This window comes from Dama dama, chromosome 4 (genome assembly GCF_033118175.1).
Source record: "Dama dama isolate Ldn47 chromosome 4, ASM3311817v1, whole genome shotgun sequence".
In the NCBI taxonomy this organism is placed as follows: Eukaryota; Metazoa; Chordata; class Mammalia; order Artiodactyla; family Cervidae; genus Dama; species Dama dama.
The window spans coordinates 40,513,431-40,530,825 of NC_083684.1; the positions used below are offsets into that span (position 1 = coordinate 40,513,431).

At 51.5% G+C, this 17,395-nt stretch overlaps 1 protein-coding gene across 3 annotated transcripts; it reads left to right on the forward strand.

Moving 5' to 3' along the window:
* Window positions 1–821: 821 nt before the first annotated feature.
* Window positions 822–15,674, forward strand: NUTF2 (nuclear transport factor 2). 3 transcript variants are annotated; one of them, XM_061138753.1, is made up of 5 exons: window positions 822–976; window positions 11,395–11,522; window positions 13,177–13,248; window positions 13,333–13,431; window positions 15,149–15,674. In XM_061138753.1, exons 2-5 carry the CDS (start codon window positions 11,424–11,426, stop codon window positions 15,260–15,262), a joined length of 384 nt encoding a protein of 127 aa, XP_060994736.1. In that variant the 5' UTR covers window positions 822–976; window positions 11,395–11,423; the 3' UTR covers window positions 15,263–15,674. The 3 variants fall into 3 exon arrangements, with proteins under 3 accessions (XP_060994736.1, XP_060994738.1, XP_060994737.1); XM_061138755.1 differs by lacking the exon at window positions 822–976 and adding an exon at window positions 1,193–1,445; XM_061138754.1 differs by lacking the exon at window positions 822–976 and adding an exon at window positions 1,492–1,512.
* The last annotated feature ends 1,721 nt before the right edge of the window (window positions 15,675–17,395 follow it).

Sequence of the window (17,395 nt, forward strand, 5' to 3'; positions counted from 1 at the left end):
CCTTGTCTCTTATAAACTTAACCTGTGGTCCCCCAGCTTAGCTGCAGAGTATTTCCCCAGTAGGCCTGACCGAGACACACCTTACTTCAAATGTTTGTGTTACCCAGGAAACGACAATGAAAATGGGCGTTGAAAGAAAAGGGTAATGGGCGGGAGGGAGATTATGGACAATTTAATCACTTAAATCACGGGGAAGGTTTGGGGGCGCCAGTTACTTATCTTTTTTCATTAATAAAAACCAAGATTCTTAGCTGCCCTGCCTGATGCAAAACAACGACAACAAAAAACTTGTGAGAATGCTTTTTACACCCTAACTGCAGAAATCTAAGAGTAATCTTGTTTTCAGCCCAGGAAAGCCGCGCTTGCTTGAAACCAGCTTTGGGTCCAACTTGCACCCGGCAGGGCGCAAGAATGTTGGGACAACAGAAGCTGTGGGTTCCGCCCCGAGTAGCCCTGGAGCTCCACTCGGAAGAGCGGCAGAGGCGGCCACAGCACCTAAAGGGAGGGGGGTTTGCGAGCGGAAACAGCTCAGGGGCCCAGGGAGGGGCGGCTAGGCCAGTTCGAGAACAGGCCGAGCTCCCACGGAGGCGGGGCCAACACCGAAAGGCCGCGAAAGCTGGGCGGGGCCGGACCAGCTGGGATTTGGCGACAACCGAGGCCTGACCCCAGCCTGGCGCCAAGCTTGGGTGTTCCAGAGGCTTCCGCTAGACCACAATTCTCAGGGGCTCGCCCCGGCGGCCTCGCTCCCTGACTTAGCCTCACCTCCCGCGCTGCGAGCCGTGTCTGGGCCTCGGCGCATAGGACTTCGGGAATGGTAGTTTTCTCCTTGCGCACCTATACCAGAAAAGAGCACGAGGAGGACTGCGTTTCCCAGAGTGCAGCGGGGTGGCAAGGGAAGGCAGGGGGGGAAGGGACAGACGGTCGCAGACCGCGCTGGGTTGCCGCCGCCGCTGCCGCCATCGTGCCAGCCCCTCGGGTGAGTGTCGGGGCTAGCGCGCCGGGGCGGGGGCTGGGCCGCAGGAGCTGTGCTCCGGGTCGCCTGGAGCTTCTGCTGCAAGTCCCCGGGCGGCCCCTCCCCTGCCCCCCCCCCCGGCGGCCCCAAAGCCGCGCGGGGCCGGGGCCATGTGTCGCGCGCGGCTCCGCCTCCCGCCGGTCCTCTGAGGCGGCGGCCGGGGGGAACACAGAGGAAGCCAGGAACCTATTTCGGGCGTACAGTGCAGGTGGCGGGCACACTGGACCGCTCCGAGGCCAGGCTTTTTCTCTGGTATGGACCACCCAGATGGGGCGCTCCGGGCCCCGCCCCGTCTGGCCTAGCCAGGCCTGCCCGAGTCCCGCAAACTGCAGGCAGGCTAGCGGGCGGACCCCATGCCCACGTCCTGCCGCCAGCCCGCCAAGGATCCGGGGATGGGTAGACGCCACCCAGCCCGTTCCGGAGTCAGCACTGGGTAAGGGCGCCCGCGTGCAGCAGCCCTACCCTCCTCTATTCTGAACCACAGCTCGGCTAGGATGTAGGTGAGCGCTCACTTGCTTGTTTGCCGGCTGAGGGTGCACGAAGCCTGTCTCCCGCTCCGGAACTCATGCGTAGGTTCTTCTGCGTGGAGGGCAGGGTCAGGGAATCTGGCGCGGGAGGGGCTTCCACGTGGGGACTTAACCCCCGGCAGCCTTAGAGAATCTGGCCTGAGGAGACGAGGCGGCTCCGTACTCGTAGGCTCAGCCCCCGCCCTTCTTTCTATTAGTGACCAGACCTCAGCCGTGGGTGGGTTGGCCGCCTGTGTTAGTGGAGGGAGGGAGGGAAGAAGCCATGGAGGTGAAGCTGAACATGTGAGCCTCCAACACATTGTTAGATATCTTCAGTACAGCCTAATCCTCCCATCTGCTGCTCCCAGAGTCGTCTGCTCTTCTCCCATAGAGGAGGATGATTCCATGAGGATGGTAACAATAAGGTGGGGTTTGAGGGGAAGGTACAATCCAGGTCTGAGGTCGGTGAACCTAGTGCCAAACGAGGCTGGGCTGCAAGCGACATTGAGGGAGGGGTATACTTGGGCTGTGAGGCCCTTCTGAAGCCTGGGTGGCAGAACTAGGGCTGGAGACTGCAGAAAGTCAGGCTTCCCTCTCTTGCTTGCTCATTCTCCAACGTCTGAGCAACCTCTGAATAGGCAGAAAGCTGGTTGGGCCTTGGGAAATTGCCTTTAATGAAAGCACCGGGTCTCCATCGAGTTCTGGAGGAAGGGGAGTAGCTAGCCATAGAGTGGTCCTCAGGCTGGCTTTTTGAAGGCCCTTCCTGACTGTGTGATGATAAATTAAGGGACGAGTCCAGAGAAGACCATGGGATATGGGGAAAAGACAGTTTGTCAAGCCTTGAATTTTCTGACCCAGTGCAGCTAATGAGCCACAGTTCTCCCAGGTACTAAAGAAGCAGCAAAGTCTTTGCACACCTGGCCTCAGCAGCAGGCAGGTCTCTTAGGAGAGGTGAGTTAAGCCCATGATGCACCACCCTTGGAATTTTTTTTTTTTTCTTGATTATTTCCCCAGGTAGTATTTTTCTGGTCATTGAATCAAGCCTTGGACTTTTTCCTGCAGTTGCGTTTTCCATGGTTAAGAAGGATAGGCAAGGATCTGTCTAGGTCTCAGCCAGGCCTGCTTTCTCTTTGTCTTTCTCTTTCTCCTAGCCCACATCCTAGCCTACGAGCATGAACTAGTCAGGTTCATTCAGCAAGCTCAGGAGAGGCCTGGTTTGCCAGTGGATGTGGGCAACAAGGAGGGACTACCCACAGGACACAAGTAGGATCAGTGTTTGGATGTCTTCATGCCATAAGCAGTTGTTTCAAGATCTTCTTGAGATTGTCTGGGTTGCTTCTTTCTAGGACACTGGTGTCAGGTGAGTTAGGCTTTATGGCTATGGATTAGTTCACAGATTCCAAAGCCCTAGGTGACTTGATCACAAGGGTTTTCTTTGAGGTCAAAATGCTGTTGTTCTTTCTCATAGGTTACCTGGGAGGAGGGATTCAGGTCCCTCCCTCTCATTCCACACCTTAAGTTCCATATAACTTCTGTGTTTGGGGTCAGTCATCTAGCCATTGCTATGCATCCTGACCCCCGTAAGTCCTTGACCTTTCCAGAATTTGGCAAGCTGTCCGTGTCTCAGAGCTCAGAGATAAGAGGAGAACACCGAGGTTGTCCACAATCAGTATGCACCCTCTCTAGTCTTGCACGGCTGACTTCGGAGCTGGGGCCTGGCCTGGGACAATCAGGATATGGCTGCGCAATAAAGGGTCAGGCTGTGAGGAGACTGGGTTCTCAACCAGCTCAAGACTATGTCCCTTGCTGATGTGGCACTCACCTCTCTGAGCCACATTTCACTTTATTCTGACTTTCCAGCTGGTGGGTTGGGATGGAAAGAATGATTTATGTGAAAGAATGCTCAAATTTTAGGATTGGAAGGCACCTTATATCAAAAAATTCCAGAATCCCTTTACTGAGGCATTAGTATCTCGCTTGAAGTTATTTTTTTCTCTTCTCTCACCAATGATGCATTTTACTCAGCCACCATTCTTGCGGCCCTTTCTGTATGTCAGGCTCTGGGCAGAAGCTGGAGGTAGAATAATGAGTTCCTACCAAGTCCCGGTGCTGGGGAAAGGAGGTCACAGTAGTCAGGGAGACAGAATGTTGCTATTATGTATTGAAGTCTAAGTTGAAGAGACCCACAAGGGACTCTTGGCCCTTTGCAAAAGGGGGCGGGGGCGCTTTCTGAGTGACGGAACACTGAAGAGTAAAGGCTGTTAGTGAGCCCCTCTCCTTTCCAGTGCCTGAAGAAACCAGGGAGCAAGGTATCCCTCATGATGCTGGGCCCAGGAAGGTCTGGGATCCCTTGAGCAACTTGGCCATCACCACTCCAAATTGCTGTGCTGTTGAGTCTAGATAGATCTTCTGTCACCAGCTCCTCGTCTCTCAGAGGTCTCTGCTGGGTGTTCTCCCGGTATGTGAGAATCTCACTAGCATTTTGTGGTCCATGACCTCCTTCCCTGCCTGAACCTGGCTTGGTGCCTTCTACTAGACTCTTTGACTGAGACCCTTTCAGGTCACTTATTCAAGTGCCCAGTGCTCTTGGAATGATATCTATCAGGACATCTTCCCAGAGTGAAACAGAGGCACCCTCCCCAGAAGTGAAAGGGAGTGGTAGTCCTTTTGGAGATTGGGGAGTGGATCCAAAAAGTTCTCCACAGGATGGACGTTGAATGTTAGGCAGGATTTCTGTGGACAGCTTGAGCTGAACCTCCTGATGGGCCTGTTTTTGAAGTTAGTATTTTTTTTTTCTGATGGGCCATGAGAATGTGTGTGGCGGGTTGGGTTTGAGTGGTATTGGAGAAGACTTGAGAGTCCTTTGGACTACTAGGAGATCAAACCAGTCAGTCCTAAAGGAAATCAATCCTAAATATTCATTGGAAGGACTGATGCTGAATGAATCTGAAGCTCCAGTACTTTGGCCACCTGATGTGAAGGGCCGACTCATTGGAAAAGACCCTGATGCTAGGAAAAATTGAGGGTAGAAGGAGAAGGGAACGGCAGAGAATGAGATGGTTAGACAGCATCACAGACCCAAAGACATGAATTTGAATACACTCCTGGAGATAGTGAAGGACAGGGGAGCCTGGCGTGCTGCAGTCCGTGGGATCGGAGTCAGACACCAGTTAGCAACTGAACACCAACGCCTTCCCCAGTTTTGAGATTTTGTGATTTCTTGCTTTGACCACATATGGCAGGAGTTCCTGAAGACTCTTCCTGAGGGAGGTGCTGGTGTGCGGGTTATCCTTGTAGTGGCTCCAGGAGTGACTGATGCTGCTGGTCAGCACCCGTACCACCAGGTCTGTGTGGCACCGTCTGCATTCTCACTCTGTCAGCTGAAATGTGTCTTCCTGGGAGGAATCACTTGTTCAGGTCTGACTGTGACTCAGAAAGGTGGCCAGGGAAGAGGGACACAAGAGTACCAGGGTTGGCACTACCCTGGGCCTTTGTTTATTGCTGGTACCTGCTATATGCCAACTCCTTAAGCACTCAGGCTGGAGAAGGGTCTACCCTGGTGAAGGAGAACCTCCTCTCATGAGAGATGTATCCAAGGAACCTGGGAACTGAGGGTAGTTTGCCTCAGTAAACGAGGAATTCAGGAATGTTTGTTTCCTAAAGCCTCAGGTACTCCATCAGAGCCACTGGGTCTCTCCAGGGCAGAAACTGCAGCCCCCTGGAAGGACATCTGTATAGAGACATTGGTTCCACTTGCAGAGGTGGTTCAGGCCCAGGTCAATGCATGGTCTCATTTGTAGGTTGTACACTTACTGTGACAGGTGGAGCATGCACTTAGAGGGTTTCTCTTCTGACGGGCATAGAGCTTGCCAGTTTCAAAGGGGAAGAAAACGCCTGGGCTCCATTCTTCCTTTTTCCATCTATGCTTCCTGCTACTTGACATAGGCTCTCAACTGTTCCAGTCCAGGCCAATTTTGTAGACATTTTCATGCTGGCTATGCCCCAGTGGCCTTGCATGGTCTTGAATTCTTAACCTCTCAAGAGTCTTGGTTTCATCTACAAAGTTACAGTAATCATACCAGCTTTACAGAGCTGAGAGTCTGGAATGAGAGAACACATGTATTAATAACTGGTTTACAGGGGTTTGACTGATGGTACATGAAGCAGCAAGTTCATGGATGGGAACTGTCTAGTAGGACAGGGCCCCAGAGATCCCTGAACCACTTTGGAAAGGGGGATTCTTAGGAACTGAGATGGGCAGAGCAGAGTGACTAGAATGCTGATTTCAGGATTCAGCTTCTGGGCCAACCAGGGCAACCTGAAGCCTCTGGAGCCCTCTCCAAATAGAAGAGAAGGCCCTTAGCGTGCTGGGGGCACCTAGACCGCAAGGTTCTGCCCCAGGAAAGGGTTCTGTCTTGGGCAGCAGACCTTGGCTGATTTCTCTCCCAACTGCCGGCAAGTGAGTAGTCAATGAGGCTGTTGCCAGTCCTGGGTCAAGGCTGTTCCTTAGTGTGGTGTCCTACAGGAGGCTGAGATTACCCTCCTTCCCAGCTCTTGACCCAGTGTTCACCTTGTACCTTCCAGCTGAGTCCTGCTTTATATCCACAGTTGATTACTCCTAACATCGACATAATTACTGATGAAGACAGGGTCAGAGGGTCCTGCCGTGAGGGAGAGGAGAAGCAGGCTAGCGGCCAGACCTTTGACATGTGGTCCTGTGCCTCCTCTTCAGCCACGGTTGTCTCTCAGGTGATCAGAACCTTGGGAATTGGGGTGGGAGGGACGGGCCAAGCACCACTTAACACACACCTCAGACAGATGACTGGGTGGAAGGCAAAGGATTGTTTCCTGACAAATTGGACAGAAGGTGTGGGTGGAGGTGAAGTGGGTCACCTGGCCACTTAAATTGAACAGGGTTTTCCCAGAACACACTTCTCCAGAGAAGAGGGCCTTGGTGAGGCACCTTGCAGACAGGGACAGGGGTGCTCCAGTCAGGGAGAGGGACCATTAACAAATATGTGATAATCTCATGCAGAGATGAGTGCTAAGAACCTGAAGCAGGATGATGCAATGAGTAACCGGGAGGTCACTTTAGACTGAATGGTCAGGGAAGGTGTCTATGAGGAGGTAACCTTTGAGTGGACACACATGTGACAGGGAGCTAGACACATGAAGGAGGATCTGGATACATCTAGGAGGGAGGATGATCCAAGTAGAAGAATCAGCAGTTGCAGAGCCCTCCAGTGAGAACAGACTCAGGATGTTCCAAAAATAGGAAAATGCCCAGAGTGGCTGCAGAGGACGGGGAGGAGTGGGTGGCCGGAGATGAGGATGGCTGGCTGGGAGGCCAGGGCACCCAGGGCCTGGAAGGCAGGGCAAGTGGTTGGGATTTTATCAGTGGTGAACGGGAGGCTGCTGCACAGGACACACCACACTCCTCAGGTCAGTTCTTCCCTTCTGGCTGCAGCCCACAGCCTTCCCTCTCACTGTTTAGTCCACGCCTGTGCTCTGGGTTTAAGCCAAAGTTGTCTGTCAGTTCTACCTGTCTGAGTCCTTCCCAGCCTCTGCCTCAGGGCTCTCGAGGACTAGCAGACAGTAGATGTGAAGGTCGTAGTGCTGAGTTGGTGCTGAGTTCAAGGATCCCACTATAAGCTCACACATCTGGTGTTCCCTGTGGGCCTCAGTGATAGGCCGTCCAACATGAACATCCTTCTGTTTGAAAGTGTAGAGTTAGTAATGAATGTCCTCTTCCTCTTTCTCGTCTCGTCATTCTCCTGACCCCAGTCCTGCCCCAGATCCAGCTAGGCCCATGGTTATCTCTGCTTCGCTGAGATGGCGGAATGGGGTTGTGACTTTGAAGGTTTAGGAAAAGCGTGAGATCATCCCCCATGAAAACGTTCATTGTTTAGTGTGGCAATCTGCCTGGTGCCTTTGTTTGGAGGCAGAAGCCCTGGTTCAAGCCTGTCTTGCCCCTTTCAGAAAAAGCCAAGGTTAGAGATCAGGGCTTCAGCCCTATGTGTCATTTGTTTTTATCTCCAGACCAGTTGTCACTGGCAGTCTTGGTCCTGGAGCCCACTAAGCCTGGTTCCATCCATTTCCACCTTTTATTAGGCTCGTGACCTTGAGCAAGTTTATATGACCTTGCTGGGCCTTGTTTTGCTCATCTCTAGCATGGGAGTTGACTCACAGGGTGTTAGAACAAAATGCATGTAAAGCCATGAGCACATTTCTACACTGAATAGGCATTAGTGAAAACAAGACATCAGTTGGACACTACTGTTTCAGGTTTCAAAATACTGGAAACACTGACCCAGAATTTGAGGAGCAAAATGAAGGGGTGTGTTTTTTTTTTCTGTTACCCAGTGGGATCTCCTGGGCTAGAGCTTTTAACCTGATGTGTATGACAGCCTCAGGGAGTATGAACAACTTGAAGTCATTGACAGGACTGGGGCATCTCTGCCTCTGTGTGGATTGATTGGGAGCGGGCCGCAGTGTATGAGACATTCTTAGAGAGTCTTTGCACCCACAGAGACCTAAGGGTCAGTGAAGGCTGACGCTCAGTGGGTGAGAGGTCACCGAGATCATTTCTGCTCCTCGAGGAGCCTGGCCTCAGTCAGCCTGAGTGAAGCAGGAGGCGGTGGGCAGCGGCCCTCTCGGAAGAGCTATAGGAGAAGCTGTCATGAAGGTCAGTCCCCAGTCTCACTCAAAGCTGCCCGTCAGCCTTGGCATTGTGTTTCTTTCCAGGCTATTCTTTCCACAGTAAATATATTAGAAGCAAGGCCGGAGCTGGCTGGCCATCCTGGTGAACCCCCAGCCCAGCTCACCCCTCCCCTGTTGTCCCATGGGGATGGGAGGTGGCCCCCACACCCTGCTACTTTTTCTAGGTTCAAGAATACCACCTCCCACCTACAGGGTGAAAGCTTTGTGGAAGATGTGGAGTCAGGAACTGGAAGTCCCATAGTTTGCTGGACTCTGTGCTGGGAGATTGAGGGGGTGGGATGGGATGTGGCAAGAACAACATCTGGGCTGTGTGGGAACCCTCACAGCCCAGAGCCACAGTGGAGTGGGCCCTGGGTGTGCTGATCCAGGCTTGCACATGGGGTTGAGGGTCAACAGTTGAGTCTGCAAAAGAAGACCCAGATGGGAGGTATCTGAATGGTGACCTGAAGGGAGGGCAGGCATCCCAGTGGGAGGACTCACCTGTGCAAAAACCCCAGGAGCAAACACTCTCAAATTCCGGTGTGTTTAGGTGTGGTGCTGGATCAAGTTAGGAGAGAATGGCTGAGGAGTTAGGGGCAGGTGTGGATAGCCACCTGTGGGCCTTCAGGTGTTTGACCTTGAACCCAAGGGTGAAGGGCTTGTAGGGGAGGGACATCGCCAGCCTTGTGGCTTAGAACTCAAGGACACAAAATTAGCAGAAAATAAGCAGTGGCCTTGACCAGAGAACTCAGGATCAGCACTGATGTACTGGGGAAGTTGGGGCCACAGGCTGAACCTTGGTTTTGCCACCTGTAAAGTGGGCTGATAGTGAAATTGACCACATGACCACATGATTACTACACAGAGGTAAACACATCAGGGTCGAGCAAGCCTCGAACAAGGTTGCTGTGGGCTTCAGTGGCATCACTTGACATCTCTAAAGCAAAGTCTTTAATCCACACAGCTTTGATGGTTCCTGCTCACCCTTTTTGAGCAGTCCTGTCCCTCAGGAGATCTCCCTCTGCCCTGCCCCCTCCACCCTACCAAAGGGCTCTTCTGTCCCTTTATCCCTCCAACCTCTTTACTCCACCTCTGCTTCTGCCAAGTCGTTTTTGTGTTAGAAACTTATCACACCATTAGGAACAATGTTGAGAAAGGAAAAAACACCTCACTTCCTTCACCTCAGTGTCCCACCACATGGCGCCACTTTTCTTTGGATAGCTTCTGGTCTTATTTCCCCTCACCCTCCATCTCCCACTTCCCGGTTTCCTGCCCTTATCTCTTCTTGTGTCCCCAGGCACGTGCTCATGTTGTTTCTCCCGACTGGCACACTCCAAGACCTGCCCTGAGGGCTACTGAGAACAGTGCGAGATGGCCCTAGTTCATTCCTCCAGCTTTCCCCTGCCCTAGAGGCCTTGGGGGGCTCAGCAGGCATCTTGGGAGTGTGACGTGGTGGGGTTGGGCTGTGATGGGTGAGCCAAGCTCAGTGAGTCGTCTGGCGGAAGGGGTAGATGCGATGCGGGGCTCTGTCATGCCTCCAGTGACCCGAGTTTGCATGCGGTGCTGTCACAGTCTGACCCCTTGAAAATGTGACCAAGACAGAGCAGCTGCGCATCCTGTGTTTTTCCCACTTGTTCTGTTTCTTGGAAGAGAGCAAGCTGGGGCACTGCTTGTCCCAAGCAGGCGCGGCTGGGCCCAAGCTTTCTCCTCTGCTTCTTTTAGACTTTCCTGGACATTTAGTCATCCCAGCACCGTGCTGCTATTTTTAGTGCCACCACCTCCTAGGGAACCTAAAATAAAGCTGGCTCAGCTTCCTGGCCCCTCATTGGCTGGAGTGTTGGTCACAGGCTGGGAGATTGGCTGAATTGGGAATAAGCTACTACCCACTTCCACTGTTCTTCCTCTGATTCCTCTGGCCTAGGGTGAGGTCATAGGGACCAGAGCAGACCAGCACTAACCAAGCTGAGTCAAGAGCTTTACTAGGTTCCCTTAGTGAGACTCCACTGGCAACAGCAGGGTTCCACCCCCTTGTAGAGAAGAGGGCTAAGGCCCTCAGGACGGCAGTGACTTGCATCAGATCCCACCACTGCCAGTGGTTGTCTGCCGCGGTCAGACCCACCTCCCTAGAGCTTTGGTTCAGAGTCCCGTTGTTAGGAGAGTGGGTGGGTTCCTGTGCAGTCAGAAACAGCTGTAGAACAACAGATCTGCTGTCATGGATGCTGCAGTGAGATGCGCTCCACTCTATCCAGGAGGAGCCTACCAAAGCCTGCGTGGCTTCTTTCTTCTGGGGCTTGGGTTTTTCATCTAGCAGCCTTGGATCCCTGATATCTGTAGCAGGGCGGGGTGGAGGGGGTGCGGCTCCCCTCTTGCTCGGAAACCCGAGAGGGGCAGCCCTTCTGATGGAGCCAGTGCTGGGATGGGGTGTAGAGACATGACTCATTTTCCCCTCCCAACCTTCCTTTGCCCTCCCAGCATTTCTGTTGTCATCTGTGATCCTCTGAACTCATGGTCCCAGCTCTGCAGTTGGTAGATATAACCTCTCTTGGTGATGTAATGATGTCATGTGGCCTCAAAGAAATAAACTTCCCCCTTAAGACAAAGTGAGGGAGGGTCACTTGCTGTCTTTGTTGCAAGTGGGACCCTGAGGAACCATTTCTCCCTACTCTCACCGGGTCTTCTACCTGCCAGTAAGGCCCTGGGGTAGTGTTAAGGGCCGGAGTGCTGCAATCGAAGACACTTAACTCACAGACATGAGGAGTTCCTGACCTGCAAAGTGGGAAGAATAGCAGTAACTGGCTGTGCAGCCTGGTGAGAGGATTAAATGAAAAGAAATGGGGAGAGTGCTTAGCTCCTCCTCAAAAGCTCATCCTCTATAGTACTTGGCTCTGACCTTCCTTCGTCCAGGCTCCACCCTCAGGACCCATCCTTCTCTATGATCCTGGCACCAGGAGGGTCTGAGTTGTCCACCTCTGGACTCCCTGCACTTGTCTCTATTGAGGGATTGCTTATGAGTTCCCTGGGTTCTCTCTGTTCTCCGGGGGAACAGACCTTAACACAGCACTGCCTGCTCAAAGAGGTCTGGGACGGTGGGGGTCAGTGAAGAGACTGACTGGCTACCTGCTGCTTCCACAGTACCAAGGTACCAATGCTTCCCTCCCTGTCTTGCTGGACTTACAGGTCTCAACGAGGCCGGGTGACGCTCCAGAATGGGAGACAAGCCAATTTGGGAGCAGATTGGATCCAGCTTCATTCAACATTACTACCAGTTATTTGATAATGACAGAACTCAACTAGGCGCAATTTATGTAAGTCTTCTGCTCTAGTACCAAAACAGGATTCCAGGGGATCAGTTCAGATGTGGGGCCAGTGCCTCCAGTTCACAAGTTCTGGCACCTCTCACTGGATTGGCTGAGCCCTTTTATCTGAGCTACGCTCCACGGGGTAGGGGGCTTAAGGCCTAACCCAGCTCCCCGGGCCACATAGGCCTTTCTGTCATCTTCTGCATGAGTGACATTCTTAGGTGACCTAGTGGATCTACATGAGTGGTACCATAGACAGCAGGTTCTGGGCTCACCCTTCCATAGTCCTGGGAGTGCCTCTGCTCCAGACCTGGCAGCGGCCGACAGAGGCTAGGGCTTCTGGTGCCCCCTGGAGGCAGCAGCTGTAAGAATCGTCATTGTACCTCAGATCGCTCCTGGAGGCCCCGGGCCCAGTGTCCTTTGAAGAGCTAAAAGCCCCTGAATGCTCATGGGAGGTGGGTGTTTCTTGAGAAACCCTTCTATGTAGACATTTTCTACTGCTGTGTTAATGATGTTCATATACACCAAGAGTTACTTGTATTTGACCCTGCCCAAGACAGAAGTGTGATTAATCAAGCCACGCCTAGCAGGTTGGCCCAGGATAGAAGTGATAGGAGTCATCACACACAGACTTGCAGCCTGATGGGCTGTGGGCACACTCCTCTGTCTCCCTCAAAAAGTCAGGGCCAAAAAAAAAAAAAGTCAGGGCCAATTCAGACATTTTGAAGAAAAGAAAGGGATGTTAGCAGTGGAAGGCTACATCCGGCCCAGGTAATTGATTGTCATTATCACAGGTAAAGGGTTTTAAAAACTCAAACTGGTCTGACTGGGATCTTTGGCACTTCTGTCTTGTTGCTTTTGAAATCAATTAAAGCAGGTCTGACCCAGAGAAGAGTTAGCAAGGTCTTTAAGGAGTACTTTATGTATGTCATTTTACGTAAAGCTCAGCATGTGTTCCCTTTAAACATCAGGAAACAGATTCAGGGCGGGGAAATAAAAAACTAGTTTGCCTAATGTCAGAGCTGCTAAGTAGTAGAGGCACCTTTGAGCTCTGCCCCAGGAGGCTGTGGTAGGAAAGATGGGGCAGGGAGGCAGTGAAGCTGCGGGTTACACACTGATGGTTGGGAAAGTCCCAGGAGAGGCCTTGTCAACCTCCATCCCTCCCTGACCCCATGGAAAGGGCCTCTGTGGAACTGACTCTGGGCTCTAGAGATGGTGTTGAACATAGATGTTTCCTAGTTATTTCTTTCTTTCTATTTTTCTTCCAAGTTATTTCTGATGATTATTCTGGGACTGTTGCTGACTGCCCACACAACAGGACGGTTTTTGCCTGAGCCTTGGCCACATATGGCCAGCCTGGAGCTCATCCATATCAAAGGCTATACAACTTAATGGAAAAAAAGTGGGAGATGAGCTTACTTGTTAATAAGTTTGTATTTTGTTACATAGTCTTTCAGAGCTTGGGCTCTGTGATACTGGGGTGTAATTAAAGTTGTTAATCGTCTGAAGTTTGGAAGTTACCCTCATTTCCCTTCTTTACAGACAGGGAAACAGACATGGACTCCTGTTGCCTAAGCAGGACCCTTTTTGTGGTCTTTTCAGGGCCTCAGAGATATTCCTTGTGCTCTGAAGCTCTGACCCCAGATTTCCTGGTTTTCAGATTGATGCATCATGCCTTACGTGGGAAGGACAGCAATTCCAGGGGAAAGCTGCCATTGTGGAGAAATTGTCTGTAAGTAAGGGCCAGGGCTGGGCTGCAGGCAGCTCCTTCCCCACCTTGCTGGCCACAGCCCACCACCTATTTTTTCTCTTGCAGAGCCTTCCATTCCAGAAAATCCAGCACAGCATCACGGCGCAGGACCATCAGCCCACACCAGACAGCTGCATCATCAGCATGGTTGTGGGCCAGCTCAAGGTAATGGTGCTGCTGCCTTGCAGCACCACTGTCCTGTTCCTCAGGGACACCCAGACAAGTGATGCCTAGAGCTTTGTAGCTTGGTACTCTAGCCATCAGCCACACGGGGTGATTTTTAAATTGCATGAAGTAAAATGAAATAAAATTAAAATGTAGTTCCTCAGTTGCATTAGTCATATTTCAAGTGCTCAGAGTTATTCCTGGCTGCCTATTGGATAGCACAAACCTAAAACATTTCTGTTCTTGTAACAAGTCCTATTGGAGAGCACTGGTATAGAGGCTTCTTGGAGAAGGGACAAAGAGATCCAGGAACAGGATAGGGCTGTGATCCCAGCCTCTGGGCCTTTGTACTGCCCCAAGCTGTAGGGGAGCCTTCTGCAGGCAGCTGACCTTGAACTGGAGTCCATGCTACCACTCCCCAAGCTGGCTGCTGGCTCTTCCACCTGCTGAACAAAGCAGATTCTTGGAACTCCTGCTTCTCTTTGCATTTCTAGTTCCACTTCTCAAGACCTGTTAACCTTCAAAGCTGTCCTGTGGTCCTTTGGTGTCTCTGCCCGTCCACCCCACCCCCTTCCAGGAACTCCTACTTGTTGAACTCTAACAGACTGAAGACAGATTCTTGATTTCCAAAAAGCCTCTCCTCCTTCCCAAAGCAGGACAGATGAGCTGCCCCTTAACCAGGTTCCAGCCTCCTGGGCATGTGGCATCATGGTCCCCAGAATATCAGACCCACATGCCTTCTCCCTAGGCTAGGCAGGGCTTCCTGAGTCCATTACAAGGGTGGAGGGAGAGGGGGGCCCTCTAGTCCCCTCCACTGGACCTGGGTGGACCTGCCTTCTGGCCTGGTTTTTCCTGTCAGTTTCTCCTGCCTGTCCAAGATACCCTGCCCAGAGAGTGTGCTCAGATAGGCCTTGGGAGTGAGGAGGTCTTTTCCAGGGTCTCAGGGCACACTTTCCCAGGCTGAGGTCAGTAAGCAGTGCCTCTTTCCACCTGGCTTCAAATTCTTTCTGGTGTTTCTGTCTAACCCCCAAAAGACTGATTTGCCTCCTTGCTGATGATAATTCCTGGAAAAAACAGTGATGTTAGAAACACAGCTGGTTAGTTAGGCTTCTGCCTCAACTAGGCCTCATCCGGGTGTTCTGCAGTTTGGCTGGAGGTCTCTCACCCTTTTTTTGTTGCAAATATTATACGTTACGTGACAGGAAACAGATTACCTGATAGGGACGCATTAGTTTTTTTTTCTCTGCAGAGCTGTAATTGGTGTGAGCTTGATTTTGAGCCTTTTCTTATGTACAAAGTCATTATTAGTAGAATCCTCTCATGGCTAGACTAACATAATCAGACACTAAGACTGTTTAGTTTTTAGACTACCATGAGTTACATGATAAGTGCCACAGAACTCTTTCAGATTGGTCACTTTTGCCCAGAAACATGGACTCAGAGGCGCTGTGTTCTCTGCTATATTGCTGTAGCTAACTGGTGAATTGTTCTGCCGTTTGAATGTACATAGCAGTGTGAGCTGCCACCTCAAATTCCCTTTGTGCCAAGTTCAGTGTTACATACATTATGTCAGTTCACAATCATGAGTACCCCGGGCTCTCCTAGGATTTGTGTCCAAGATAGAAGGACCTGATTGCAAAGTCAGCATTCTCCTCCAACTGAACACCCTTCCTGTTCCTTGGCCAACTTAACTGAACCATTTTCTCTCTCCTCACAGGCCGATGAAGACCCCATCATGGGGTTCCACCAGATGTTCCTATTAAAGAACATCAACGATGCTTGGGTTTGCACCAATGACATGTTCAGGCTTGCCCTGCACAACTTTGGCTGACCTCCTCCCAGCCAGGCACTCATGCTGTTTCCTCCTCCCTCCTCTTCCCGATACTATTCACACTCCTCCAGATGCTCCAAATATCATTCACAAATGAGCAGGGCCGCGGTGGGCGTGGGCGCAGTGCGCTGCTGCTACCGAGGTGTTGTGCATGATGTTTGGACGCTAGACTAGTTGCATCTGACAGGAGAAGTTTGTGTTGTACCAGCGCATGCCTTGGAAAGACTTAAGTAATGCAAAAGGTTGTCTTTTTTTTTTTTTTTTTTTTTTTTTAATCTACTGACAAGTTGCTCTAGTAACCCAAAGAAGTGAAGGAGAAAGCAGCTGCCTCACCGCCCAGATATTGATTTGTTCAGATGTTTCAATGCCTCATGATACAATAAAACCACGAAAATTTTCTTAACAGTTTAAATTGTTTGAATTAGTTGAATAGTGGGCTGGGCATCCATAATTACCCTGCCTCATTGGCTCTCTCATGTCTCACCGTCCCACCTCTACGCCCACTCAGCAATACCTGTTGCAAGGAGAAAACACCGAAGCAGCATTCTGAGCTCAGGCAGCACTCTGAACTCACTTCTCTTAGAGGCCCTGTAGGGCATAGTGTTTCCTCCACCTGGCCTTGGAAAAGTGAGCTGCAGACAGGGAGAGCTCAGGTCTGAACGGAAGATGCCCTTGAAGCCTCAGCAGTCAGTTCTGACATCTGTGACCTCTACACTGGGTAGGGTCAGGGCTCTAATGACAGGTGAGATGATGCAGAATCCCACCGAAGATTGAAAAGCCTTGGCAAGAATGGTCCATTAAGCTCAGGCCCTCTGGACTGAGGGCTCAGCAGGACCAAGTATGAGCAGGCATTTGAGGGAGAAGGGCCTGTTCTAGCCACAGAAGGGTCAGTATCACATCCAGCATGCCCTGTAAATCCCAGGCCAAGCAGAGGGTACCTCTTACCCTGTACCATCTGCTTTGGATGTCACTACCAGAATGGGAGTGCCTCAAACAGCTCGCCTCCAATGCCCACAGAGCCAGGCCCACTTGGGTTGGAGTATAGATTTAAAACTATGAAAGAAAGCATTCTGAGTTTGAGGGATTCAGGTTGTAGGATTTCTCATGCCTGAGACCTCTGCAAGGCATCTCTAGGCCTTTTATTCCCTCCCTGACCACAAACACAACCTCACACTACTATCCTCAAATCCCAGGAAATCTCAGCTGTTGGGGCAGTTTCTCCTCCTTAGTTTTGGGGACAGACTTTGCCTAGTATCAATACAAATCCAGCCCTTTAGCCCTGAGACTTTGGTGGTGTAAAACTGATGGCAAGGTAGCAACCAGAGGCCAGAACCAAACCCAGGATTTGGACTGGTGCCCTGTTTGGGGGTTTAGGATTGGTGAGGGCACCACAGCTTTGCCTGACATACACAGCTCCCCTTCCCTCCTGCACTCTGGATGGAAGCCAAGGACTTCCTCAGACCCCCACTGGCAGCCTAGCTACACTGGGCGCTGGGCTGGATGGTGTGCTGTTTGAAATAACAGCATACTCAGGAGGTTTCAGTGGGACTAGTTTCTTGGCTGCTCTGTATTTGGGGGATAGAGGTTGGGGAGAGAGGTAGAAACCTGCTGCCTCTTAAACCACCCTGTATAAAATTTGCAATACAGCTTTTCCATGTACCTGTGCCTGAAATGTCTGCAATAAAGAAGTGTTTGTAAACCATGGTTTCTTTCTTTTTGCCTGACGGTGCAAGGTCATGCAGGGGGATGCTGGGAGACATTAGGGAACAAGGTGATGTTTGTGGTGGGACCATCTCTGCCCTTGCAATTCTTGGATCCATGAATTCACAGGTCCCTTCAGACCTTTCCAGGTGACTCAGTGGTAAAGAATTCTCCTGCCAATGCAGGCAGATGCAGGAGACAGGTTTGATCCCTGGGTCTAGAAGATCCCCTTGGAGAAGGGAATGGCAACCCGCTCCAGAATTCTTGCCTGGGAAATCCCATGGACAGAGGAGCCTGGCGGGCTATAGTCCATGGCGTCGCAAAGAGTCGGATGCCACAGCACGCTCGCCCGCTCAGGCCTTGGGTTACACTGACCCACTTCTTAAAGTAGAAACCTAAACTTGCCAATTCAGCTTGTTCCTAGAGTATGTG